General features: G+C 32.9%; 2 protein-coding genes and 2 pseudogenes across 5 annotated transcripts; all 4 read left to right on the top strand.

Annotated features, from left to right (window-relative positions):
* Window positions 1-2,980: 2,980 nt before the first annotated feature.
* On the top strand, window positions 2,981-6,740 carry LOC18593200 (putative galactinol--sucrose galactosyltransferase 1). Its single transcript, XM_088808064.1, has 12 exons — window positions 2,981-3,180; window positions 3,291-3,550; window positions 3,639-3,729; window positions 3,851-3,899; window positions 3,994-4,085; window positions 4,166-4,273; window positions 4,350-4,895; window positions 4,978-5,119; window positions 5,198-5,265; window positions 5,365-5,499; window positions 5,590-5,807; window positions 5,941-6,740. Exons 1-12 carry the CDS (start codon window positions 2,981-2,983, stop codon window positions 6,315-6,317), a joined length of 2,286 nt encoding a protein of 761 aa, XP_088664190.1. The 3' UTR covers window positions 6,318-6,740.
* Window positions 6,741-6,984: 244 nt separating this feature from the next.
* On the top strand, window positions 6,985-14,178 carry LOC18593199 (receptor like protein 27-like). 3 transcript variants are annotated; one of them, XR_016027431.1, is made up of 10 exons: window positions 6,985-7,697; window positions 7,779-7,922; window positions 8,387-8,530; window positions 9,223-9,294; window positions 9,663-9,752; window positions 10,334-10,477; window positions 11,427-11,498; window positions 11,972-13,251; window positions 13,340-13,432; window positions 13,951-14,178. XR_016027431.1 is itself a non-coding variant. In XM_088808063.1 (9 exons), the coding sequence occupies exons 1-8, from the start codon at window positions 7,070-7,072 to the stop codon at window positions 13,231-13,233; spliced, it is 2,556 nt and encodes an 851-aa protein (XP_088664189.1). In that variant the 5' UTR covers window positions 6,985-7,069; the 3' UTR covers window positions 13,234-13,251; window positions 13,340-13,633. The 3 variants fall into 3 exon arrangements, 1 of the variants encoding a protein (XP_088664189.1); XR_016027430.1 differs by lacking the exon at window positions 13,951-14,178 and adding an exon at window positions 13,530-13,633; XM_088808063.1 differs by lacking the exon at window positions 13,951-14,178 and having other exon boundaries at window positions 13,340-13,633.
* Window positions 14,179-15,851: 1,673 nt separating this feature from the next.
* On the top strand, window positions 15,852-20,991 carry LOC148761359 (uncharacterized; annotated as a pseudogene). The gene is made up of 5 exons (XR_016027368.1): window positions 15,852-16,519; window positions 16,601-16,744; window positions 17,208-17,314; window positions 18,929-19,037; window positions 19,745-20,991. The product of XR_016027368.1 is annotated as an uncharacterized LOC148761359 (transcript).
* Window positions 20,992-23,227: 2,236 nt separating this feature from the next.
* Window positions 23,228-24,876, top strand: LOC148761358 (receptor-like protein 33; annotated as a pseudogene).
* Window positions 24,877-25,902: the final 1,026 nt, after the last annotated feature.

Below are 25,902 nucleotides of genomic sequence, written 5' to 3'. Positions count from 1 at the left end.
GAATAAGATTTTTATGTCAAATTCCTTTAATGTTATTATAACCCAAAAGTCATGTTTCTTTTCTTTTCTTTCTTGTAGGGTAAACACTTTTTGAATTGGATTACTTTATTTTATTTTTTGGCTACAAAGTGTCATAAGAAGATTATTATTTCTTCCTTCTTTCTATGGTGGAGAAGCTATCATAGTCTCTAAAAGGCCAAAAATATCTGCCCAAGGTATTTTATGTATGATCCATTGGTAGTGGGAGCAAAAGAAAAGTCAGCGTTTACCCATAGCAGATTTTTCTAAGGATTCTTCCTTTATTTGCTAGCAAAGCAAGCACCCAAAGAACAACAAAACAGGAACAAGCCATTAATATGTATTAACAAAGCAATTAAGCTTTTAATTAATTAGATATATAGCATTCGAGCATTTGACTTTTAATCGATAAGCAAAAAGTCTTTAGTTTAATTTTGATATTATTTTATTATAATCATGGTATATGTATGATTAATTATCTATGTGAATATTACTTAAAATGAAAGGAATAGGATTTAAATGTCATAATTGGAAGTCACACCTTATGATGCTTTTATATGTGTAATACATCTCATTCATTAAAATTAAGACTTGGGAGATGTTGCTATGGGATCAGATTTTTTGTCATCTTCATCATGAGTTAATTAGCAATCATAAAGTTGGATGTCATTATTTTACTATATAAATCCAGTTAAATCTTATCCTCTTCAAGCATTAATTTCGTTTTTTATCGTCTTAATGAATTACCGATAATATTTATCATATACATACATATATATATTAGAATATTATTTTAATTGTCATATAAATTAAAGACAAATAGAGTATATATATTTTTATTCAGCGGATGCCGGTTAAGGTCATTTTTACCTAAAAAAAATCTAAAACTGAAAATATTTGTCGAATAATATAAAATAAAATTGTTAAAGCTGCAAACTTAAGCTAGATTGATGATATTCCCATCAAATAATATTTAAGGACCCATCCCATGTTTCAGGTAGACAGGCCCAGCTACTAGGTTTGGTGTGAGAAGCTAGTGGCTATGAATCTATAATAATTAAGATAATAATACAAGTTTGGTATTACTTCATTTCTAGATAACTACCCCAAAGCTGTTCTTTGCAAATGATCAAAAGCCATTTGGACTAAAAACAAAATAAAGTTATCCAGAAAACACACACACACACTGCCATCTCATAAAGTTTTGCATTTATAAATTGAATAATATATACTCTTATATGCCCTATCATTTGGCAATTTTTAAGAGAATAATCCAGCAATTTAGAATTCAATTTAAATAGTCAATGATTTTAATTTGTTTATTATGATTTATCTGTTGAAAGGCAATGGTTTAAAGCCTAAGTTTTTGCTTTGCCAAGGGATTGGTCATGATCATGAAGTTGATGCATGACTATGGGTGATACTAATATTTGAAATCCTGACAAGAAGTCTACTATACCCTGACAGGCAACAGCATCCAACCTGTTGGTTCAAGGATATGCCTTCGATCGTCAACTTGGTGTGGCTAGTATTTCACAATGTTATGCTGAGAGATTACAGTTTCTTATTCAACGTGATGGGTAGCTCTAAATTGAACGTAAATAGAGATCTAGTAGATAATTGAATGTTATGAATCAAGGGAATGGTTAGCAAGACCGCTTTGCTTATGGCTTAACGGGTCCAGTTTTGGAGCTTTGAATCCTCCTACAGTCAGATTCACTGATAACTGTTGGGCTTCACGGAGAAAATATATAGCAGTTGGGCCTTATAGGAAGATCAACTAGATCCAACCCCGGGCCTTTCCTCTAAGCCTGATGCATCCGCATGCATAGTGAGAAGTACGTTGTAACTTCTTCTAATCACGTCTGCCACTTCGTCGGCCACATAAAAGCAACCTGGAAATTAAGCCTTGAGGTATTTGTGTGGAGTATGGACCGCGAGTTGTCATGGTGCTAATTAAGCAAACAGCTAATGTTTGTGACAATACATTCAATGGTTTGTTGCCACAGAGAAAAGGTCTGAACTCCCTAGGTATAGACTTCACAAAACGGAGTAAAAGGATCTATTTCGGTTGACTCCTACTTTGACAAGCCTATCTACTAGAAAGTTGTCTTTTCTGGAGGAGTGCTTCATTCTGCAAGGAGACTACATTTTTTGAGTCATATTATGATAGTATGGGTGGCGGCCATGGAGTGGAGAAGTAGTACCGCCACCTGTCTTGCAAATTACAATTTCAGCTCCTCTTATTTGGTGTTTTAGTTGGCTGCTGTGCTATCTATATATTATATACATAAAGTGCTATCTATATATTATATACATAAAGTGCTATCTATATATTATATACATAAAGTGACTATTTGAGGCCCACATTTGTCTATGGCTTTATTATTTACCAACATTTTATGTTTGTTTCTTGCTTCTATTTTTTTCTTTTTTTAAAGGCTTCAATTACCCTTCCACATCAAAAGTAACCAAGGAAGTAGCTAGAACCAGAAGAAATGACGACAGCAATGGCAATCATTGATGCTGCTTGTATCTTTGTAAATGACAAGTCTAGTCCAGTGGTATGTTTCTTTTTTCCCTTCAACATTCGTATTCTGATTACAGAATCAAGAGGAGTTTGGATGGTTTTATGCTTTGTTTTCTAATATGCTGCTTCCGATTGATTAATTGTTTTGTCTATGAGCATTTCTACAGAATATGCTTGCTTTGCTTGTAGGCCATTAGATTCGAGCACTGAAAGATTGCTTTTATTATTCTGACACCCCCACCCCCAAAAAAATGTGCTTTCATTTGTAATAGGACAGCTGCATACAACAAATTGTTGGATATGATATTGATTCTGCTGTTTCTGTTATAGTAGTATTTGTTTTTCATTTCCTTTGTGTTGATTTGAGGTTCTTGCTCCTGGGGCAGTGGCAGTTTCTGTTCTTGATTCTACTTTCTAGCTACAAGACTCAAAATGACAGTTGGGGCTGGGATATCTGTGAGTGATGGGAAGTTGACGGTGTATGGGAACTGCATCTTGCGTGATGTTCATGACTATGTAGTGATAACACCAGCCTCATCAGGCTTAGGGGATGCACTGATCAATGGGGCTTTCATTGGAGTCAGATCAGATCAGAAGGGAAGCAGAAGAGTCTTTCCTGTTGGAAAGCTTGAGTATGTTCATCTTCAGGGCTCTTCGAATTCATTACGATTTTTCTCTCATGTTTTTGTCATTATGCTTTCCTATGTTTTTCTTGGCATTAAGTTTCTGTTCTGACCAGCAGGGAGTTGCGTTTCATGTGTCTCTTCCGGCACAAATTCTGGTGGATGACTCAATGGATGGGTGCATCTGGCAAAGATATCCCCTTTGAGACCCAATTCCTAGTTGTTGAAGTATGTGATGACACTCATCTTGATGAGGGAAGTAAAGATGAAGCCGAACAATCAATAACGTATGCAGTTTTCTTGCCAATTCTTGAAGGTGATTTCAGGGCTGTTCTTCAAGGGAATGAACAAAATGAGATGGAAATCTGCTTGGAAAGTGGTAAGAAAAAGCATTAATTTAGATTTTGACATGATCTGAATATCTTGGTTCTCGTTATGAAATTTGTAGGATTGCTGGTTATTTGCAGGAGATCCTGCTGTTGATAAATTTGAGGGCAGTCATTTGGTTTTCGTTGCAGCTGGATCAGACCCTTATGATGTTATCACCAACTCAGTGAAGTAAGTTTCTCCCCTCTCTTCCATAAGAAGAATTTCGATTCCTTCACCAGTAGCCTCAATAGTGTCAGTCTTTATCTTAACACGAATGGTTGATCAAGCTGCATTACAAATTGAAACGCAGGACAGTTGAGAAACATTTGCAAACCTTTTCTCACAGAGAGAAAAAGAAGGTAGTTTCTCTTTCTCCAATGAAACACTTCATTTGCAAACCTTTTCAGGCCCTTTTATTTATAATGTTTATTGTCTTCATGCATCATGGTTCAGATGCCAGACATTCTCAACTGGTTTGGCTGGTGTACATGGGATGCTTTTTATACTAATGTCACTGCTGAGGGTCTGAAGCAAGGATTAGACAGGTTTTTCTCTTCTCTTTATGGCTGTACAAAATCATATGGTTCCAGCATCAGAGAAGGGTAGTGACTTACTTGTTTTGCAGCTTGGAGAAAGGTGGAACTCCTCCCAAGTTTGTTATAATTGACGATGGATGGCAATCAGTTGGTATGGATCCCACTGGCATCGAATTCAGATCTGATTACACAGCAAAGTAAGCACTTGAACCACAATTAGTTTTCCTTAATCAGTCGATAAATTTTAACCATTTGGGCTTCATTTTGTTCCAGCTTTGCAGACAGATTAATACACATCAAAGAGAACCATAAATTTCAGAAGAATGGCAAAGAAGGTCACAGGGTAGATGATCCAGCATTGGGACTTCGCTATGTTGTCAGTGAAATGAAAGAAAGACACCCTTTGAAGTATGTTTATGTATGGCATGCAATAACCGGGTACTGGGGAGGAGTTAAACCTGGTATTACCGAAATGGAACGCTATGAACCCAAATTAGTACATCCTATTTCATCTCCCGGGGTTCAGTCCAATGATTATTGTGAAGTTTTGCAGTCCATCACAATGAATGGTGTTGGCCTAGTGAATCCAGAGAAAATTTTTGACTTCTATAATGACCTCCATTCGTATCTGGCATCTGCTGGTATTGATGGTGTCAAAGTTGACGCTCAAAGCATTGTTGAAACTCTTGGGGCAGGCCATGGTGGAAGAGTAAAACTCACTAGAAAATTCTATCAGGCATTAGAGGCTTCGATATCTAGCAACTTCCATGACAATGGAATTATTGCTTGTATGAGTCACAACACTGACAGCTTATATAGGTAGCTGTTCTAGTCGGATTACAATTTTTATTATGGGGAATCATAATTCTAGATTTTCATGAGTTACAATTTGTTTTTGCAGTGCAAAGAGCGCGGCTGTTATGAGGGCTTCAGATGATTTCTTCCCAAGAGATCCCGCCTCTCATACAATTCATATTGCATCAGTTGCTTATAATACCATCTTCAATGGGGAGTTTATGCAGCCAGACTGGGACATGTTTCATGTAAGCTGACAAATTTTGACTATGTATTGGTTCCTTCTGAGTTCTGAGTTAAATTTGAATAATTCATTCTCATGTCAGAGCCTACATCCAATGGCTGAATACCATGGAGCTGCTCGTGCTGTGGGAGGATGTGCTATTTATGTCAGGTGCAACTTTTTGGTCACCAACTCTGCTGGCTTTGGTTTGACAATAATCAGTTAAACATGTGGTTTCTTATATTGGATATTTTATTTTAATTATTACAGTGACAAACCTGGACAGCATGACTTCAATCTGTTGAAGAAGCTTGTACTTCCTGATGGTTCTGTGTTGAGGGCTAAACTTCCTGGAAGACCAACAAGAGACTGCTTATTTTCTGATCCTGTCAGAGATGGGAAAAGGTAACACAGAAAATACACCTATTGTGATTATGTCTTTTGGAATGTCACCTTCCCTTTTGTTTTTGCTTATAGACACTTTTTATGTTGCAGTCTTCTGAAAATATGGAATCTGAATGATTTTACTGGAGTCATCGGGGTATTCAACTGCCAGGGAGCTGGTTGGTGTGGGGTTAGAAAAAAGATGGTTAGCCTTGACGAACAACCTGGTATAATCACAGGCTTTGTGAGGGCTAGAGATGTTAACTATCTTCCTCAAGTAGCTGAAAATGGGTGGACTGGGGATAGCATCTTATATTCACATCGTGGTGGTATGTTATGCAGCTTTGTTGTACTCCCTATATGTGGTTTTGAGGCTATGCAGAAGAAACCATCATGTTGAAAATTGCACAGAAAACAATTCCTCTTCGATTTCTGATGAACTTTCTGTGATGCCAATTGCAGGAGAGGTGCGTTATCTTCCAAAGAATGCATCCATGTCAGTTACACTAAGGCCTCGAGAATACGAGGTTTTTACTGTTGTTCCTGTTAAGGCCCTGTCCAATGGGGCTAAGTTCGCTCCCATAGGTCTAATGAAGATGGTCAATTCAGGAGGGGCCATCAAGGAGTTGATATATGAATATGAGAAAACTACAACTATTAGCTTGAAAGTTCGAGGCTGTGGCCTGTTTGGAGCCTTCTCATCCACTCAACCCCAGAGAATAATGGTTGATTCTCAGGAAGTGGAATTTGAATATGAAGGAGGATGCGGTTTGGTTACTATTGCTTTAAGAGTCCACGAGGAAGGGCAGTACCTTTGGAACATTGTCATTGAGCTATGAAGACTGAAAATTTTGTGCAGCTGTAGGGAGACTGATAATGCTAATGCTGCTAAACTATTAGCTATTACGTAGAGAACCCTCTTGTTGAACAAGTTAAAGGAAATGCATAACAAGGGTGACTAGATAAGATTCAAGGGAAAATTATAAAGTGCTCTGCTACTTAGCTACTACCTGAACCTTTCACAGAAAACTCTTTTAATGGAGTACTAGTCATATTTTATGTTAATTATCTACGAATATGTGTCAAAAAAGAATATAACTCTACGTGAAGACTGTTACCCATAGGTCATATTCAATGCTAGCTGGAGCCTTGAGAGTTGGGACCAATATGATACCAGGAAAACACTCGGTACCTTCATGCTTTTCGTCTCTGATACTGTAATCACATAGTTTTAGTCAATGAAAGATAGCTCAACCGTGTCATGGACGACAAAAGGAAAGTTCAACCGTATCATGGACAAAAAAAGGAAAATTCAAATGTGAACTGGAGGGCATGCTTCACCCTTTTCCTCTTGGTAGGGCCATATGTCCATTTTACTGTTTACTTTTCTTGATTTCTAGGGACTTTCTACAATGCTTCGCCGTGCACTCAACGCATAATTTCGTAAAAAATGCTTCAATGTATAGATATGCATACCTTTCGAAACATGCATGTATTAGTATTTAAAGAACCAGCATCTACCAGCACAATCATTCAACCAATTAATTGACTTGTTTCTTTCTTAATTTCCCTCAACCACAGATACAACCATATGGGAAATATTGGCTTCCTCCTCCCTCTTAAGGTATTTGTGGTGGTGTTGTGCAACTTTGTGACTACTTTGTCAGAGGAATCACCCAGCACCACCACTGACCAATTGGCTCTTCTTGCACTTAAAGCCCATGTCACCCATGACCCTCAAAACCTGTTAGCAACCAACTGGACTAGTGCTACCTCTGTTTGCAACTGGATTGGTGTCACTTGCGGATCCCATCATCAAAGAGTCACCGCTCTTAATCTTTCTCACATGGGTCTTATAGGCACCATCCCACCTCCCTTGGGAAATCTATCTTTTCTTTCTGAGCTTGACATCAGATTTAATCATTTTCATGGCTCATTGTCCATGGAGTTGGCTAATTTGTCTTCACTGAAATATATAAACTTTGGTCACAACAACTTTCGTGGAGAAATCCCATCATGGTTTGATTCCTCCACTCATCTTCATAGCTTGCTTCTGTACAGTAACAACTTCTCTGGTGTTATCCCATCTTCATTGGGCTCTTTGTCAAACCTTGAGAAGTTGATCTTGTATGACAATGATTTGAAGGGGCAGATTCCTATAGCAATTGGAAATCTTTCCAAGTTGAAAAGGTTATATTTGGACAATAATCAGCTTTCAGGTTGCATAGTAATCAGCTTTCTTGATCATTAATATATTTTTATTGCATATATTGATTTGAACACTAATAATCTCATTATAGGTCAAATTCCATCAGCTGTATTCAAGTGCAAAGCGTTAGAATTCTTATCTTTAACTGACAATGTCTTGGAGGGAAGTGTGCCTCAAGAAATTGGGAATTTGACTAGATTAAGATATTTATATCTCGATAACAACAACTTAATAGGTACGCTTAATGTGGATCTTCTTTTAGATAAATTAAAATGATTCGTTGATAATTTGTTTTTATTTGTGAGTTCAGACTTATGATTTTAGTTTTCATTTAAGTTGAACTTAAAAATTTGAATTAAAAAAAAAAAGAGATTTAATTTCATATATAGTATAATTGTGGGTGACAAGACCATTTGTCCATTTTGCTAACGTATTCATAATTTGAGTCACTAAAGGATATATAGTTCAACCTTGTCATGGATGACAAAAGGATAGTTTAAACGTGAAGTAGGTGGCATGCATGCTTCACCTTTTTCCTCTTCGTAAGGCTATTTGTCCATTTTCTCAATGTATTCATAATCTTATCTTTTGAAACATGCATAACTCTTTCAATATATAAATTCGTATATACCTTCAATCCTTAAGATCAATATATCTTTATTGCAAATATTGATTTCAATCTTAATAATCTCATTATAGGTCAACTTCCATCAGCTCTATTTAAGTGCCAAGAGTTAGAAGAGCTAGATTTATCTCAAAATGCCTTGGAGGGAAGTGTGCCTCAAGAAATCGGGAATTTGACCAAAGTAATCTGGTTGCACCTCTATCGTAACAACTTAACAGGTATGCTTAATGTGAGCCTTCCTTTAGATAATTGTTTTTTTTTGAGAAGCAGTAATTATAGATTATATTTCAAAAAGAGAAGGGATGAAAAATCCCATACAAACCTTTTTTACTTTAGACAATTTAAATGATTAGTTGGTAATTTAATTTTAATCATGAGTTCAGATTTATGATTTTAATTTTCATTTAATTTTAACTTGAAAATTTTAATTTGAAAAAAGATATTTAAATTTCAAATATTGCAAAAGTGTGGGTGATAAAAACTCATCATAACATGACTTTCCTCTAAAACTACATAGGAATTAACGTATGAATTGGATTGAGTTACACAAATTAAAATAAATTGTGAATTCAATAAAAAAATGAAATATAAAGTTAATTTCATTTCTTAAATTTTAAAGTGGAGATTGTGGGACAAGAATTGGATTCATTATGTGTTGAAGAAAGTTATTTTCTTGTTCATTATTACTTGTAATAAAAAAAGTAGAAGAATGAAATTTTTCAAAAGGAGGAAGACTTGTATATATGTGCTTCACGCTGCTCCTCTTTCATACGCTAATTTCATGTAATTTTAGTCAATGAAGAATACTTCAATCGTGTCATTAGTGCTCAACAAAGAAAAATGGTCTTTTTATTGACTTAAATTTTAGTAGGAAAATTCTAACTTCTAAAGGGTGAACTCAATTTTTCAGGTGAAATTCCAGCAACAATTGGAAGCTTGTCTGTTCTTCGTTATCTTTATTCGGAGAATAACAGCTTGACAGGTAATCTTTTCTCTTTTTATCTAGTTTGTACATATCAAAGATTTTTTTAAGAGTTTGAATAATATTCTTGTTCATCAATATAAAAATACAAAGTTAAACAAGCAAAAGGTTAAGTATTGTAATTAATTATACATTCACAATTGAAAAAAAAAAAAAAAAATTCAGACAAGAGACAGTAGAAAGAAAAAATGAAGTGTCAAGTTAGTATGATAACCATCAACTTGCTAGTTACTAAAGGGTTTCCATTTGTTAGATTAGAATCAAATGGAAAAATCATGTGTTAATTACACAAAAAGGAAAAACTATTTTTTCATAGTTTATATAGAAAAATTATTTAGTTCGATTAAAATTTAATTTTTGAATATCAGTTGTGCTATTGATACTCCCTGGTGCAATGAAGCAGTCGAAAATGGGTAGATGGTGTGTAAGGAGAAGTAAAAGTTTCATTTTCGCTAATGGTATACTTGTTGCTGTTGTTCCTTTAGTTGCTTGTTCTCTTCATTTCTCCTTTTTCATCATCCAAAGGTTTCTTGATAAAAGAAAAAAGTATTAATGGAGAAATAAAAAGATCATAAGAAAAAGCATTAAGTTATATTAAAAGGTGCAACACTCGTCTACCAAACACTGGTTCCATGCAGTCCACTATAGAAACAAAATTAATCTTTCTATGGAGAATTAATTCATGCTTTTGAAGTTCTCTTTTATTTATATTTTTGCTTTTTTCAATCTGTCTTTGATTTTTTATTTTTTCTTTTTCTTTTCTATTTATATTTTGTGAGAAAAAGTTAAAAAAAAAGAATTTGATAAAAGTGCTGTCAATCCATCTCAAAACAATGACATGTGAAAAAAAGAATTTGATAAAAGAAATAAATAAATCAAAAGAAAATGCATTAAAGTATATATGAAACTTTATTAAAAGGTGGAAAAGATATTTTAACTCTATAAAAAGCTCTCTGTCTAAAAATTCCTACCTTCAATCCTTAAGATCCATGTATCTTTGTTGAAAGTATTGATTTCTATTCTAATAATCTCATTGTAGGTCAACTTCCATTGACTCTATTCAAGTGCCAAGAGTTAGAAGATTTATGGTTATTTGACAATGCCTTGGAGGGAAGTGTGCCTCAAGAAATTGGGAATTTGACTAAATTAAGATGGTTGGGTCTCAATCGAAACAACCTAACAGGTATGCTTAATGTGAGCGTTCCTTTAGAGAAATTAAATTTATTTGTCAGTTTAGATTTATGATTCTAGTTTTTATTTAGGTTGACCCTGAAAACTTGAATTTTAAAAAAAAGATTTAAATTTCAAATTTAATATAAATGTGGGTGATAAAACTCATGAAATCATGACTTTCTTAATTAGTTTAAAATTCACCGGATTTATTAGATCTCCATTACGAAAAGATTCATGAAAAAAATAACTTGGATTGGAGATTTATACTTTTATGTTAATTACTTATGCATTAAAGAAAAAAATAAGATTTCGTTAAGAGTTGCCTATAAGCACTTGTTAAGGTTTGTTAAATTTTTATTTGGAAAATGCTTTTATATATTTAATATACTATTCTTACCAAATTCAAGAAAAGTCATTATATTAATTACCAAATTTCAAAACGTGGGTGATAAAACTCATGAAATCGTAACTTTCTTAAGTAGTTTATAATCCACTGGTCTTGTTACTTGTCCATTTAGAAAAAATTCATGAAAAAATAATTTGGATAGGAAATTTATACTTTTATGTTAGTTAATTAGTTATGCATTATAGAAAAAAAAAAGATTTCGTTGAGACATGCATATAAGTACTTGTTAAAGTTTGTTAAATTTTTATTTGAAAAATGTTTTTATATATTAATATACTATTCTTAACAAATTCAACAAAAGTCATATATATTAATTACAAAAATCTTCCTAAAAATATCACCTTAACAAGTATTTAAAAAATACTCTTTAACATTTTCCTCCTTTGCATTGAAAAAACACACACCTCATTCATCATAAGTTAATTCTATTAAGAAAAGAAAGTTGAATAAAGTAGCCCTGTAATTAGTGCTCAACAAAGAAAAGTGGTCTTTTTATTGACTTTAATCTTAGTAGGAAAATTCTAACTCCTAAAGGGTGAACTCAATTTTTTAGGAAAAATTCCAGCAACAATTGGAAGCTTGCCTGTTCTTGATTTTCTTTATTTGGATTGTAACAGCTTGACAGGTAATCTTTTTTCTTTTTATTCAATTTGTGCATATCAGAAATCATTTTAAGCATTTAAATAAAATTTTCATTCATCAATATAAAAAATACAAAACCAAACAATCAAAAGGTTAAGTATTGTAATTCATTACACATTCACAGTTGAAAAAAAAAAAAATGGGACAAGGGAGAGTAGAAAGAAGAAATTATGTGCAAAGTAAGTATTTTAATCACAATGGAGTATCCATATCACAACTTATTGTTTTTCATAGTTTATACACAAAAATTATTAAGTTCCACTAAAATTTTCTTAATAAATTGTAATATGGATACTCCATCATGCAATCAAGCACTAGCAAGTGGCCAGATGCTGTGCAAGGGAAAGTAAAAGTATCATTTTTTGAGCTAAATTCTTTTTTTATTTTACATTTTTATCGGGCAATTTTTTCTAAACAATATTCAAACTCCTTATCTCTGCTCAAATTTGCTCCAAGGTCGACTTCCAACTCTACAACCTTCGTTGCGTGGCTTTAGCGTTTCAAACAACAATTTAATTGGAGAAATCCCATCATCAGTTTGCAATATGAGTTCACTACGGTATTCACTTGATTTGTCGAGGAATAACTTTCATGGAATTATTCCAGAATGTCTTGGAAACTTAAGCAATTCTATTGCAATGGTGGATCTAAGCATGAATAGTTTTCATGGTAAAATACCTGAAAATTTTCATAAGGATTGTTTGTTGAGACTTTTTGGCATCAATGACAACAAGATAGAAGGGTCACTACCACGCTCTTTGGTTAATTGCTCGAAATTAGAAATTTTAGATATAGGGAACAACAACTTGATTGACACTTTTCCGATTTGGTTAGGAAAGTTAGATCTACAAGTTCTTATCTTGCGACGTAATAGATTCTATGATCGCATTGATAACTTTGAAGGTAAATTTTCCTTCACTCATTTGCGAATCATCGATCTCTCTCACAATGACTTCAATGGCTACTTACCAACAAAATTTTTTGAAAATCTTCAAGATATAAGAAGTGAGAGTGAAAACAAAGATGACCCAAAGTACATGAAATATTCTGGGACTAATCGAGGTTATTATATTTATGAATCTTTATTTATTACAATAAAAGGGTCGGAGATGGAGCTCTTGAAAATCTTAAACGCTTGGACAATTATTGACCTTTCTAATAATCGATTTAAAGGACAGATACCTGAGGTAGTTGGAGAACTTCATTCACTTATCGTCCTCAACCTCTCTCACAATAGTTTAAGTGGTCCTATCCCATCAATATTAGGAAACTTGTCAGCACTTGAATCATTAGATCTTTCATCAAACAAGCTCAAAGGAAAAATTCCAGCACAATTAGTAAATCTTAAATTCTTAGAGGTATTAAACCTTTCTTGGAATAATCTCATGGGACTCATTCCTCGAGGCAAACAATTTGATACTTTCACAAATGATTCCTACATTGGAAACTTGGGTTTATGTGGACTTCCTTTATCAAAGGAATGTAGTAATGAGCAGAATTTGGAACCAAAACCAACAAAGTCTGGTGAAGATGGTGATGCTGTGAATTGGAAATATTCTATATTGATGGGGTATGGATGTGGGCTGGTTTGTGGATTGAGCATGGGATACATTGTGTTTACAACTGGAAAACCATGGTGGTTGGTTAGGATCATTGAGAGAGTTCAACAAAAATATGTTATTAGAGGGAAAATCCGAAGAAGTGGAGGAAGAAAATAATACAGCTAATGCTCTTAGGTGAGTTTTAATAACTCTAACAAGATAACTGTTGTTTTTTATTTAAATTCAAGATCTCTGTTTGACAAGTTTTAACAAATATTGCCAGGTCGGGTATGTGCCAACTTCCACGGTTAATTTCTTCCACATACAGTTGGCAAAAGAGGATCTTGACAAGGAAGGAGATTTTTCAATCCTGGTGGTATGGATTCTATGATCATTATATATATTGTTGTGGACTTTTTCAAGTTGTTTGTGTCCTCTGTATTAGACTTATTCTCCGTTGCTTTTCGGTTGAGGTGATTTCTTTTCGGTTTGTTGGATTGGTAAATTACAAATATCGTTTGTAGTAGTCGTATTCTAAATCTGAATTTCGATTATAGTGTGTAATTTTCGACTTGCAGATATCTTGATCTATATATCCTTCTCCATTGCTTGCTTAAAACCATCTGCAACTTTCCATTGTGTGGTAAAGATTGATAAAACTTATAAGCATTTTGCATAGCCTTTTTCCTGAATAAGAAAATATGAAAGTTGCATAATGCCTCTGCTGAATCTCAGCAGTTTGTTGGCTACACCAAGCCAAGGTCTTTTTAGTCATAACAAAGTTAATGGGCTCTACCATGTACAATGTTGCAATTAACTTGAACCACCTTTGATCTGTGGTATTCCTTCATTATCCTTTTGCATTGTCTAATGTTGTCTACATCTTACAAGCAGTAAGAAGGAGAAAAAGCAGAGAGAGAGAAAGAGAGAAATTACAGATTTCCTCGCAATAGGTGCATTAGTAGCAACAAGTCATTCCAAAATTTTTGAGAAACTGCAGCAGAAATGCTTATTTTCGCTTCTTTATGTTGATGGCAGAACACAGTAACTGGGTGCTAATCCTTCTTTTTTGTGCCCGAATTTGATGACTGTAAATTCTTTATCACAATAATTTTGGTGATAGCATTGGCAAAGCACTTTGAAATATCAAAGTGAGATACTATTCGATACTTTATCTATGTATGTATTTGCTGCAAGTTAGAAAGCACGTATTACAGAAGTTGAAAGCTTGATAGATTTTCCACATGGAAACATCCAGAAAAGGGATTATGTGAAGTGCTTTCCCCTGAAAATTGTCGAAGGATATCAACCAAGAAAATCTTTTTATGCTTGCAACAAATAAAGAAATTGTTCAGTGATTGGTCTAACTATACAGAAAACAGCTTAGTGAATTCTGCACAATAAAAATTAAAAGTATCATAATCAAACCACAATCGTAATGGCAATGGAGCTGAGAATATCAACTAAACTCTGCTCTACTAAGCTTTAGCCCTGTTGCTGTACAAAGTTTATATGTATGAATAGATGAATAATATAGCTGTTGCTTTGCTGGCTCATCTCTCTGTGTCTTGTCTCTATAACACTCAACTCTAATAAGCTCAACGGATGATAGTTACATTTTCCTTCTTCATCTCTCTGTGAATGATTTCAGTATATCATATACGTCATTCACGTACATCAGCTACATGAGTCTTACAAATCTTACAAAATACATAATATAAGGCTGACTGGATATGATTCAAGGGAAAGAGATAGTGTGCTCTGCCACTGCTGCTTAGCTACTTATCTCTGAATACTTGTCATGTTTTATGCTACCCATCGATGCCTGGGGCTTAATCTCCTTTGCTAAGATACCTGATGAAGAACTGCCTAAGCTTTGCTGAAGAGATTGTTTCTTTGTGTTGGTTATAATTAATATAATTAAAATGCAGATTACGTTGGGAGTTGGGACTGATATAATACGAATTAAATGGATGGGAAGAAAGTAATTTTAGTAGCATCTGGACTGATATTATTGGATTCATTATTACTTGTATATATGTGCTTCACGCTTCTCCTCTATCATACGCTAATTTCTGCATTTTACATTTTCCTTTTCTTGATTTTCACAAAGCCCAAATTATCAATATTATCTTATATACAAAAATAGCTATAAACCATCTTAACACGTAATTTTAATTAAGGAAGAATAGTTTAAACGTGTTATGGACAACAAAACATGGGATTACACAAATTCATCCTTTACATTATAACTTTTTGCTGCCTAATGCTTCCAAGTCTTAGTGGCATTAGCCACGAATGAATGTGGAGATTGGCAAGTGGGATGTTGATAAGAATTGAAGAAAGTGGAGATTGTGGGAGGTTGGGTTCATTATGTGTTGAAGAAAGTTTTTTTTTTTTCATTATTACTTGTAATAAAATAAGTAGAAGAAATAAATTTTTCAAAAGGAGGAAGACTTGTATAAATGTGCTTCACGCTTCTCCTCTATGATACACTAATTTGATGTAATTTTAGTCAATGAAGAATAGTCCAACCGTGTCATGGATGACAAAACATAATATAATGGAGAAATAAATAAATCAAAAGAAAAAGTATTAAGTATATATAAAACTTTATTGAAAGGTGGAACACTCATCATATCTCACTTCCTCTAAAATGCTCACTTGCATTGACTGTATTTTAAGCTGCTAGAACCAAACACTGGTAATAATCCACTTTGGATGCTTCACCATGGATAGTATTTAAGGAATGAGCATCAACCAACACAATAATTCAACAAATTAATTGAATTTGTTTCTTTTCTAATTACTTGCCTCAACCACAAATATAGCCTCATGGGAAACAATGGCTTCCTCCTCCCTCTTATGGTATTTGTGGTGGTGTTGAGCAACTCTGTGGCTAATTTGTCAGCGGAATCACCCAACGCCACCATTGACCAATTGGCTCTTCTTGCACTGAAAGCCCATGTCACCCATGACCCTCTAAACTTGTTGGCAACCAACTGGACTAGTGGTACGTCTGTTTGCAACTGGATTGGTGTCACTTGCGGATCCCATCATGAAAGGGTTACCACTCTTGATCTTTCTAAGATGAGTCTTATAGGCACCATCCCACCTCACTTGGGAAATCTATCTTTTCTTTCTCGGCTTAACATCGGATTTAATCATTTTCATGGCTCATTGCCCATGGAGTTGGCTAATTTGTCTTCACTGAAATATATAAACTTTCGTCACAACAACTTTCGTGGAGAAATCCCAGCATGGTTTGATTCCTTCACTCAACTTCATAGCTTGCTTCTGTACAGTAACAACTTCTCTGGTGTTATCCCATCTTCATTGGGCTCTTTGTCAAACCTTGAGAAGTTGATCTTGTATGACAATGATTTGAAGGGGCAGATTCCTATAGCAATTGGAAATCTTTCCAAGTTGAAAAGGTTATATTTGGACAATAATCAGCTTTCAGGTTGCATAGTAATCAGCTTTCTTGATCATTAATATATTTTTATTGCATATATTGATTTGAACACTAATAATCTCATTATAGGTCAAATTCCATCAGCTGTATTCAAGTGCAAAGCGTTAGAATTCTTATCTTTAACTGACAATGTCTTGGAGGGAAGTGTGCCTCAAGAAATTGGGAATTTGACTAGATTAAGATATTTATATCTCGATAACAACAACTTAACAGGTACGCTTAATGTGGATCTTCTTTTAGATAAATTAAAATGATTCGTTGATAATTTGTTTTTATTTGTGAGTTCAGACTTATGATTTTAGTTTTCATTTAAGTTGAACTTAAAAATTTGAATTAAAAAAAAAGAGATTTAATTTCATATATAGTATAAGTGTGGGTGACAAGACCATTTGTCCATTTTGCTAACGTATTCATAATTTGAGTCACTAAAGGATATATAGTTCAACCTTGTCACGGATGACAAAAGGATAGTTTAAACGTGAAGTAGGTGGCATGCATGCTTCACCTTTTTCCTCTTGATAAGGCTATTTGTCCATTTTCCTCAACGTATTCATAATCTTATCTTTCGAAACATGCATCACTCTTTCAGCATATAAATTCGTATATACGTTCAATCCTTAAGATCAATATATCTTTATTGCAAATATTGATTTCAATCTTAATAATCTCATTATAGGTCAACTTCCATCAGCTTTATTTAAGTGCCAAGAGTTAGAAGAGCTAAATTTATCTCAAAATGCCTTGAAGGGAAGTGTGCCTCAAGAAATCGGGAATTTGACCAAAGTAATCTCATTGCACCTCTATCGTAACAACTTAACAGGTATGCTTAATGTGAGCCTTCCTTTAGATAATTTTTTTTTGAGAAGCAGTAATTATAGATTATATTTCAAAAAGAGAAGGGATGAAAAATCCCATTCAAACCTTTTTTACTTTAGACAATTTAAATGATTAGTTGGTAATTTAATTTTAGTCATGAGTTCAGATTTATGATTTTAATTTTCATTCAATTTTAACTTGAAAATTTTAATTTGAAAAAAGATATTTAAATTTCAAATATTATAGAAGTGTGGGTGATAAAACTCATCATAACATGACTTTCTTCTAAAACTACATAGGAATTAACGTATGAATTGGATTGTGTTACACAAATTAAAATAAATTGGGAATTCAATATAAAAATTAAATATAAAGTTAATTTCATTTCTTAAATTTTAAAGTGGAGATTGTGGGACAAGAATTGGATTCATTATGTGTTGAAGAAAGTTATTTTCTTGTTCATTATTACTTGTAATAAAACAAGTAGAAGAATGAATTCTTTCAAAAGCGTGAAATCTTTCACGCGTCTCCTCTTTCATATGCTAATCTCATGTAATTTTAGTCAATGAAGAAAAGTGGTCTTTTTGATTTTCCTAAAAAAGTTGAATAAAGTAGTCCTTTAATTAGTGCTCAACAAAGAAAAGTGGTCTTTTAATTGACTTAAATCTTAGTAGGAAAATTCTAACTTCTAAAGGGTGAACTCCATTTTTTAGGAAAAATTCCAACAACAATCGGAAGCTTGTCTGTTCTTCGTTATCTTTACTTGGGTTATAACAGCTTGACAGGCACTCTTTCTTCTTTTTATCCAATTTGTATATATAAGAGATCTTTTCAAAGAGTTTAAATAATATTCTGTTCATCAATATAAAAAACAATATTAAACAAATAAAATTAAAAGTGGGTAGATGGTGTGTAAGGAGAAATAAAAGTTTCATTTTTGTTAATGGTATACTTGTTGCTGTTGTTCCTTTAGTTGCTTGTCCTCTTCATTTCTCCTTTTTCATCATCAAAAGGTTTCTTGATAAAAGAAAAAAGAATTAATGGAGAAATAAAAATATCAAAAGAAAAAGCATTAAGTTATATTAAAAGGTGCAACACTCGTCTACCAAACACTGGTTCCATGTAGTCCACTGTAGAAACAAAATTAATCTTTCTGTGGAGAATTAATTCATGCTTTTGAAGTTCTCTTTTATTTATATTTTTGCTTTTTTCAATCTGTCTTTGATTTTTTATTTTTTCTTTTTCTTTTCTATTTATATTTTGTGAAAAAAAGTTAAAAAAAAACAGAATTTGATAAAAGTGCTGTCAATCCATCTCTAACAATGAGATGTGAAACAAAGAATTTGATAAAAGAAAAAATGTTAATAAAGAAATAAATAAATCAAAAGAAAATGCATTTAAAGTATATATGAAAGTTTATTAAAAGGTGGAAAAGATATTTTAACTCTATAAAAAGCTCTCTGCATAAAAATTCCTACCTTCAATCCTTAAGATCAATATATCTTTATTGAAAGTATTGATTTCCATTCTAATAATCTCATTGTAGGTCAACTTCCATTGACTCTATTCAAGTGCCAAGAGTTAGAAGATTTATTATTATCTAACAATTCCTTGGAGGGAAGTGTGCCTCAAGAAATTGGGAATTTGACTAAATTAAGATGGTTGAATCTCTCTAAAAACAACCTAACAGGTATGCTTAATGTGAGCCTTCCTTTAAAGAAATTAAATTTATTCGTGGGTTCAGATTTATGATTCTAGCTTTCATTTAGATTGACCTTAAAAACTTGAATTTGAAAAAAGAGACTTAAATTTCAAATGTAATATAAATGTGGGGGATAAAACTTATGAAATTGTGATTTTCTTAATTAGTTTATAATCCATTGGATTTGTTAGATCTCCATTTACAAAAAAAAAAAAAAAAAAATCATGAAAAAATAACTTGGATTCGAAATTTATACCTTTGTGTTAATTAGTTATGCATCAAAGAAAAAAAAAAGGATTTCATTCAGAGTTGGCTATAAGCACTCGTTAAGGTTTGTTAAATTTTTATTTGAAAAATGTTTTTACATATTAATATACTATTCTTACCAAATTCAAGAAAAGTTAATATATTAATTGCAAAAATTTTCCTATAAATATCACCTTAACAAGTATTTAAAAGATACTCTTTACCATTTTCCTTCTTTGCATTGAAAAAAAAGACACCTCTTTCATCATAAGTTAATTCTATTAAGAAAAAAAAAGTTCAACAAAGTAGTCCCTTAATTAGTGCTCAACAAAGAAAAGTGGCCTTTTTTATATAATTTTCTGAGCTAGAATCATATGTTTACATTTTTATAGAGCAACTTTTTTCAAAGAAAATTCAAGTTCCTGATCTCTGTTCAAATTTACTCCAAGGTCGACTTCCAGCTCTACCATCTTCATTGCTAGGCTTAAGCGTTTCACAAAACAATTTAATTGGAGAATTCCCTTCATCAGTTTGCAATATGAGTTCATGCTATTATCTCATCTTGTCAAAGAATAATTTGTTTGGAATTATTCCAGAATGTCTTGGAAATTTAAGCAACTCTATTGAATTAGTGGATCTAAGCATGAACAGCTTTCATGGTAAAATACCCAGAAATTTTCATAGAAGTTGTTTGCTGAGAAGTTTTTCCATCAATCACAACCAGCTAGAAGGATCATTACCACGCTCTTTGGTTAATTGCTTGGAATTGGAAGTTTTAGATGTAGGGAACAACAACTTAAAAGATACCTTTCCGAATTGGTTAGGAAATTTGGATCTACAAGTTCTTGTCTTACGAGGTAATAGATTCTGTGGTCACCTTGATGACTTTGAAGGTAGATTTTCCTTCTCTCATTTGCGAATCATTGATCTCTCTCACAATGACTTCAATGGCCATTTGCCATCGAAATTTTTTGAAAATTTGCATGCTATAAGCAGTGGGAGTGAAAACAAAGGAGATGCAAAGTACATGCGTTATGATTATTATGAATCTTTTATTATTACCACAAAAGGGTTGGAAATGCACTTGAGGAGAATTTTAATCGCTTTGATGGTTATTGACTTCTCGAATAATCGATTTAACGGAAAGATTCCTGAAACACTTGGAGAACTTCATTCGCTTATAGTCCTCAATCTTTCTCACAATAGTTTAACGGGTCCTATCCCATCATTGTTAGGAAATTTGTCAGCACTTGAATCATTAGATCTCTCATCGAACAAACTCGAAGGAGAAATTCCAACAGAATTAGTAAATCTTATATTCTTAGAGGTATTAAACCTTTCTTGGAATAATGTCATGGGACTCATTCCTCGAGGCAAACAATTTGATACGTTCACAAATGATTCCTACATTGGAAACTTGGGTTTATGTGGACTTCCTTTATCAAAGGAGTGTAGTAATGAGCAGAATTTGGAACCAAAACCAACAAAGTCTGGTGAAGATGGTGATGCTGTGAATTGGAAATTTTCTATACTGATGGGGTACGGATGTGGGCTGGTTTGTGGATTGAGCATGGGATACATTGTGTTTACAACTGGAAAACCATGGTGGTTGGTTAGGATCATTGAGAGAGGTCAACAAAAATATGTTGTTAGAGGGAAAATCAGAAGAAGTGGAGGAAGAAAATAATACAGCTAATGCTCTTAGGTGAGTGTTAATAATTCTAACAAGATAACCATTGTTTTCCATTTAAATTCAAGATCTCTGTTTGACAACTTTTAACAAATATTGCCAGGTCGGGTATGTGCCAACTTCCACGGTTAATTTCTTCCACAAACAGTTGGCAAAAGAGGATCTTGACAAGAAAGGAGATTTTTCAATCCTGGTGGTATAGATTCTTTTTGGGCCTAAACCACGTGACCCTCAAAATTTTAAGCTCAAGTTGCTAGTAGTGGTGAACTTGGATTGTTATATAGGTCTTAACAATCACATTCACATCAGATGTGGGATGTTGGATATCACACTTCTAAAATCAAATAATTTATTTATTTGTTTGAACATATATATATACACACATAAAAAAAAGAAGCATTATCTCGTGCATGAATTTTTTTTCCTCATATTTCAATTAAAAAAAATTTTTCATGCAAGGGGCAACAAGTAAGAGAAATTCAATTTGTTTAAAATAATAATAATAATTATTATAATAAATCAAACATGAAATTACAAGAAGAAAAAAAACTTACTTGCTTGAAAAGATTCTCAAAAGAACCGACTTTGCTCTGAATTTGAATTTGAATGAAGAAAATTGTTCATAGTAACTTCATATTTATAAAGCACAAGAATCAAGGTTTTTATGAAGAAGATTAACTTTCCTTTTACCATTTGTATCTTGAAAATCTTATTTTATATGAAAAAAATATTATTGCATAATCAATCAAATATTATCTGCCCAAGGTAATTTATGTATAATCCATTGGTAGTGGGAGCAAAAGAAAAGTCAGTGTTTACCCACGGCAGATTTTTCTAAGGATTCTGCCTTTATTTGCTAGCAAAGCAAGCACCCAAAGAACAACAAAAGAGGAACAAGCCATTAATATGTATTAACAAAGCAATTAAGGGTTTAATTAATTAGATATATAGCATTTGAACATTTGACTTTTAATCGATAAGCGAAAAGTCTTTAGTTTAATTTTGATATTATTTTATCATAATCATGGTATATGTATGATTAGTTATATATGTGAATATTACTTAAAATGAAAGGAATAGGATTTAAATGTGATAATTGGAAGTCACACCTTATGATACTTTTATATGTCTAATACTAAATTAAAATTAAGACTTGGGAGATGTTGCTATGGTATCAGTTTTTTTGTCATCTTCATCATGAGTTAACTAGCAATCATAAAGTTGAATGTCATTATTTTACTATGTAAATAACAATGGGCTCTACCATCTATAATGTTTACAATTAACTTGAATCACCTTTGATCTGTACAATTCCTTCATTATCCTTTTACATTGTCTAATGTTGTCTACATCTTACAAGCAGTAAGAAGAAGAAAAAGCACAGAGAGAGAGACAGAGAAAGAGAGAAATTACAGATTTTCTCGCACTAGGTGCAGTAATAGCAACAAGTCATTCCAAAAATTCCAAAAACTTTGATTGTCTACATCTTACCATTTATAATGTTTGCAATTAAATTTTTATTTGAAAAAAATGTTTTTACATATTAATGTACTACCCTCACTCACAAAATCAAGAATCGGAAGCTTGCCTTTTCTTGAGGTTCTTGTTTTGGACTTTCATAACTTTACAGGTAATCTTTCTTCTCCCTTTTATCCAATTTGTGCACATCAAAAATCATAATTTTTAAGCATTTAAATAATATTCTAATCACCATTATAAAAATACAAAACCAAACAATCAAAACGTTAAGTATTATATATAACAATTATATGTCAATTTAGTGTTTTAACCATCAACTTCTTATGAGAGGTCTCCATTTGTTAGTTATGAATCAATTGGAAAAATCATCTACAACAACTTGTTTTTCATAGTTTATACAGAAAAATTGTTAAGTTCCATAAAATTTTTTCAATATAAGTTGTGATATGGATACCTCCAAATGCAATCAAGCACTAGCAATTAGCCAGATGCTGTGCAAGGGAAGTTAAAGTCCCATTTGTTTACATTTTCATGGAGCAACTTTTTCCAAAGAATATTCAAAGTCCTGATTGCAGTTCAAATTTGCTTCATAGGTCGACTTCCAGCTCTACAACCTTCATTGCACAGCTTAAGTGTTTCAGATAACAATTTAATTGGAGAAATCCCTTCATCAGTCTGCAATATGAGTTCATCACTACATTATCTCATTTTCTCAAACAACAATTTTCGTGGAATTATTCCAGAATGTCTTGGAAATTTCAGCAACTCTGTTCAACACATGGATCTCAGTATGAATAGTTTTCATGGTAAAATACCTGGAAATTTTCATAAAGATTATTTGTTGAGAAGTTTTTCCGTCAATGACATCTAGCTAGAAAGGTCACTACCACGCTGACGCAGGAGCGTCTAGGATTGTATTTAGTTTTTGCTAATTTAGTTGATTTAGGATTTATTTTCTTTATTTCATTTAGATTAGGATTCTTTTCTTATTTTTATTTTAATACTTTTAAGAATTAGTATTTAATTAGAATAGTCATGTTCTATTTAGGAATAGAACACCTATTTTATTTAAATCTCTTATTAATTATTCTAATTGTATTAGATAACTAGAAGTAGAGTTTTATTAGGATTTGAGCCTATAATACTATATATAGGACCCTTAGGCTTAGTTATGAGACATTCAGAATTGAGAGTTAATAAATAATATTTTCTTAAGAGTGAGTGCTTATTTCTCTAGACTCTTTTAAAAAGTAAGAGGTTTTAATATCTTTGGCCTAGCCAATCAAAGTAGGATTTTGTCTATTTTTTACCTTAGTGGGATTTTCAACCTTGCCAAGATTGGTGATTCACCTTAGTAGAATTTTCAACCTCGCCACGATTTGTGTCTTTCATAACGCCCAGGTACCTTTACAACGCCTCATAACGCCCATGTGCCTTTACAATGCCCCGGCGTCACATGCTCTTTGGTTAACTACTTGAATTGGAACTTTTAAATGTAGGGAACAACAACTTAAACAACACCTTTCCGAATTGGTTAGGAAATTTGGATTTAAAAGTTCTTATATTGCAATGTACTAGACTCTGGTCACAATGATAACTTTGAAGGTAGATTTTCCTTCTCTAATTTGATAATCATTGATCTCTCTCGTAATGACTTCAATGGTCCCTTGCCAACAAAATTTTTGAAAATCTACATGCTATAAGAAGAGGGAGTGAAAAAAGGTGACTTAATGTCCATGATGAGTGGTTCTTATTGGGATCATATATCTGTTACAACAAAATGGTTGGATATGGAGTTCTCAAGTATCTTATAGATTTTGACGGTTATTGACTTTTCAAATAATCAATTTCATGGACAAATTCCTGAAATACTTGGAGAACTTCATTCAGTTATTGTCCTCAACCTCTCTCACAATAGTTTAACGATCCAATCCCATCATTGTTAGGAAACTTGTCAGTACTTGAATCATTAGATCTCTCATTGAACAAGCTCGAAGGAAAAATTCCACCACAATTAGTAAATCTTATATTCTTAGAGGTATTAAAACTTTCTTGGAATAACCTTGTGGGACTTGTTCCTCAAGGCAATCAATTTGATACTTTCACAAATAGTTCCTACACTGGAAACTTGGGCTTATGTGGACTTCCTTTATCAAAAGAATGTAATAATGAGCAGAATTTGGTACCACAAGTAACAAAGTTTGATGAAGATGGTGATGCTGTGAATTGGAAATTTTCTATATTGATGGGGTATGGATGTGGGCTGGTTTTTGGATTGAGCATGGGATACATTGTGTTCACAACTGGAAAACCATGGCCGTTGGTTAAGATCACTGAGAGAGGTCAACAAAAATATGTTATCAAAGGGAAAATCCGCAGAAGTGGAGGAAGAAAATAATACAGCTAATGCTCTTAGGTAAGTATTAATAGTTCTAACAAAATTATTGTTGTTTTTTTATTCAAATTCAAGATCTTTATTTGACTGTTTTAACAAATATTACCAGAGAGGGTATGTGCCAACTTCCAAGATTAATTTCTTCCACAGAAAGTTTGGGAAATTAGGATCTTGACAAGAAAGCAGATTTTTCAAGCCTGGTGATATGGATTCTATGATCATTATATATATATTGGTGTGGACTTTCTTAATTTGTTGGTCTTCTCTATATTAGACGTATTCTCTGTTGCTTTGAGGTTGCGGTGATTTCTTTGCAGTTTGTTGGATTGGTATATTACTAATATCAGTTGTATTAGTCGTGATCTAATTCTGGATTTCGATTATGGTATGTATTTTCAACTTGCAGATATCTTGAACTATATATATATCCTTCTCCATTGCTTGCTTATAACCATCCGTAACTTTCGATTATGTGATAAAGATAATTGGTAACTAAGAAGCATTTTTAGTAACCATTTTCCTAAATTAGAATATTCATTTCTAAGATCAAACAGTAATGACCACTTGCACAAGTGCATCACTGTCTCAAACTTGGAACCTTCCACTTCAATGCTAAATATGAAAATAGAAGCAGAATATGCAAGTTGCACCAAGCCAAGGTTCTTTTAGTCATAACAAAGTCAATGGGCTCTACCATCTATAATATCGAAACTCATGGCGATCCTCACAACTAATGTAGCATTGCATTTGCATGTGTGTAATTACCGTAGTTTGGTGTGTCCTCAATAAGATTGTGCTTAATTATCTGAAATTCCTATTGCTTTGTTGCCATGTTCTTTACATCATTTACTACAATACAATTTGAATATTTTGTTGTTAACTTGACAAATCACTTGTGTAGCTGCTAATCATCTGCCTCTTCTTTGTGCCCCTCAACACTTTTCGCACATAAAAAAATTATCAGCTTTAAAAGCAAATTTTTTTGTTAAACTTTCGCATCATATATCTCTCATTGCGTAATTTATTTAATAAAAAATAGAAAA

The sequence above is a fragment of the Theobroma cacao genome, chromosome 7, assembly GCF_053813885.1.
Source record: "Theobroma cacao isolate CCN51 chromosome 7, ASM5381388v1, whole genome shotgun sequence".
NCBI lineage: Eukaryota > Viridiplantae > Streptophyta > Magnoliopsida > Malvales > Malvaceae > Theobroma > Theobroma cacao.
This window is presented reverse-complemented; position numbering and strand designations above follow the sequence as displayed.

Coding starts and splice junctions, on each gene's coding strand:
- LOC18593200 (XM_088808064.1), top strand. CDS start 2,981: ATGACAGTTGGGGCTGGGATATCTGTGAGTGATGGGAAGTTGACGGTG. Junction 3,181..3,290: donor TTTCCTGTTGGAAAGCTTGA/GTATGTTCATCT, acceptor TCTGACCAGCAG/GGAGTTGCGTTTCATGTGTC. Junction 3,551..3,638: donor GGAAATCTGCTTGGAAAGTG/GTAAGAAAAAGC, acceptor GGTTATTTGCAG/GAGATCCTGCTGTTGATAAA.
- LOC18593199 (XM_088808063.1), top strand. CDS start 7,070: ATGGGAAATATTGGCTTCCTCCTCCCTCTTAAGGTATTTGTGGTGGTG. Junction 8,531..9,222: donor CTATCGTAACAACTTAACAG/GTATGCTTAATG, acceptor TCAATTTTTCAG/GTGAAATTCCAGCAACAATT. Junction 10,478..11,426: donor CAATCGAAACAACCTAACAG/GTATGCTTAATG, acceptor TCAATTTTTTAG/GAAAAATTCCAGCAACAATT.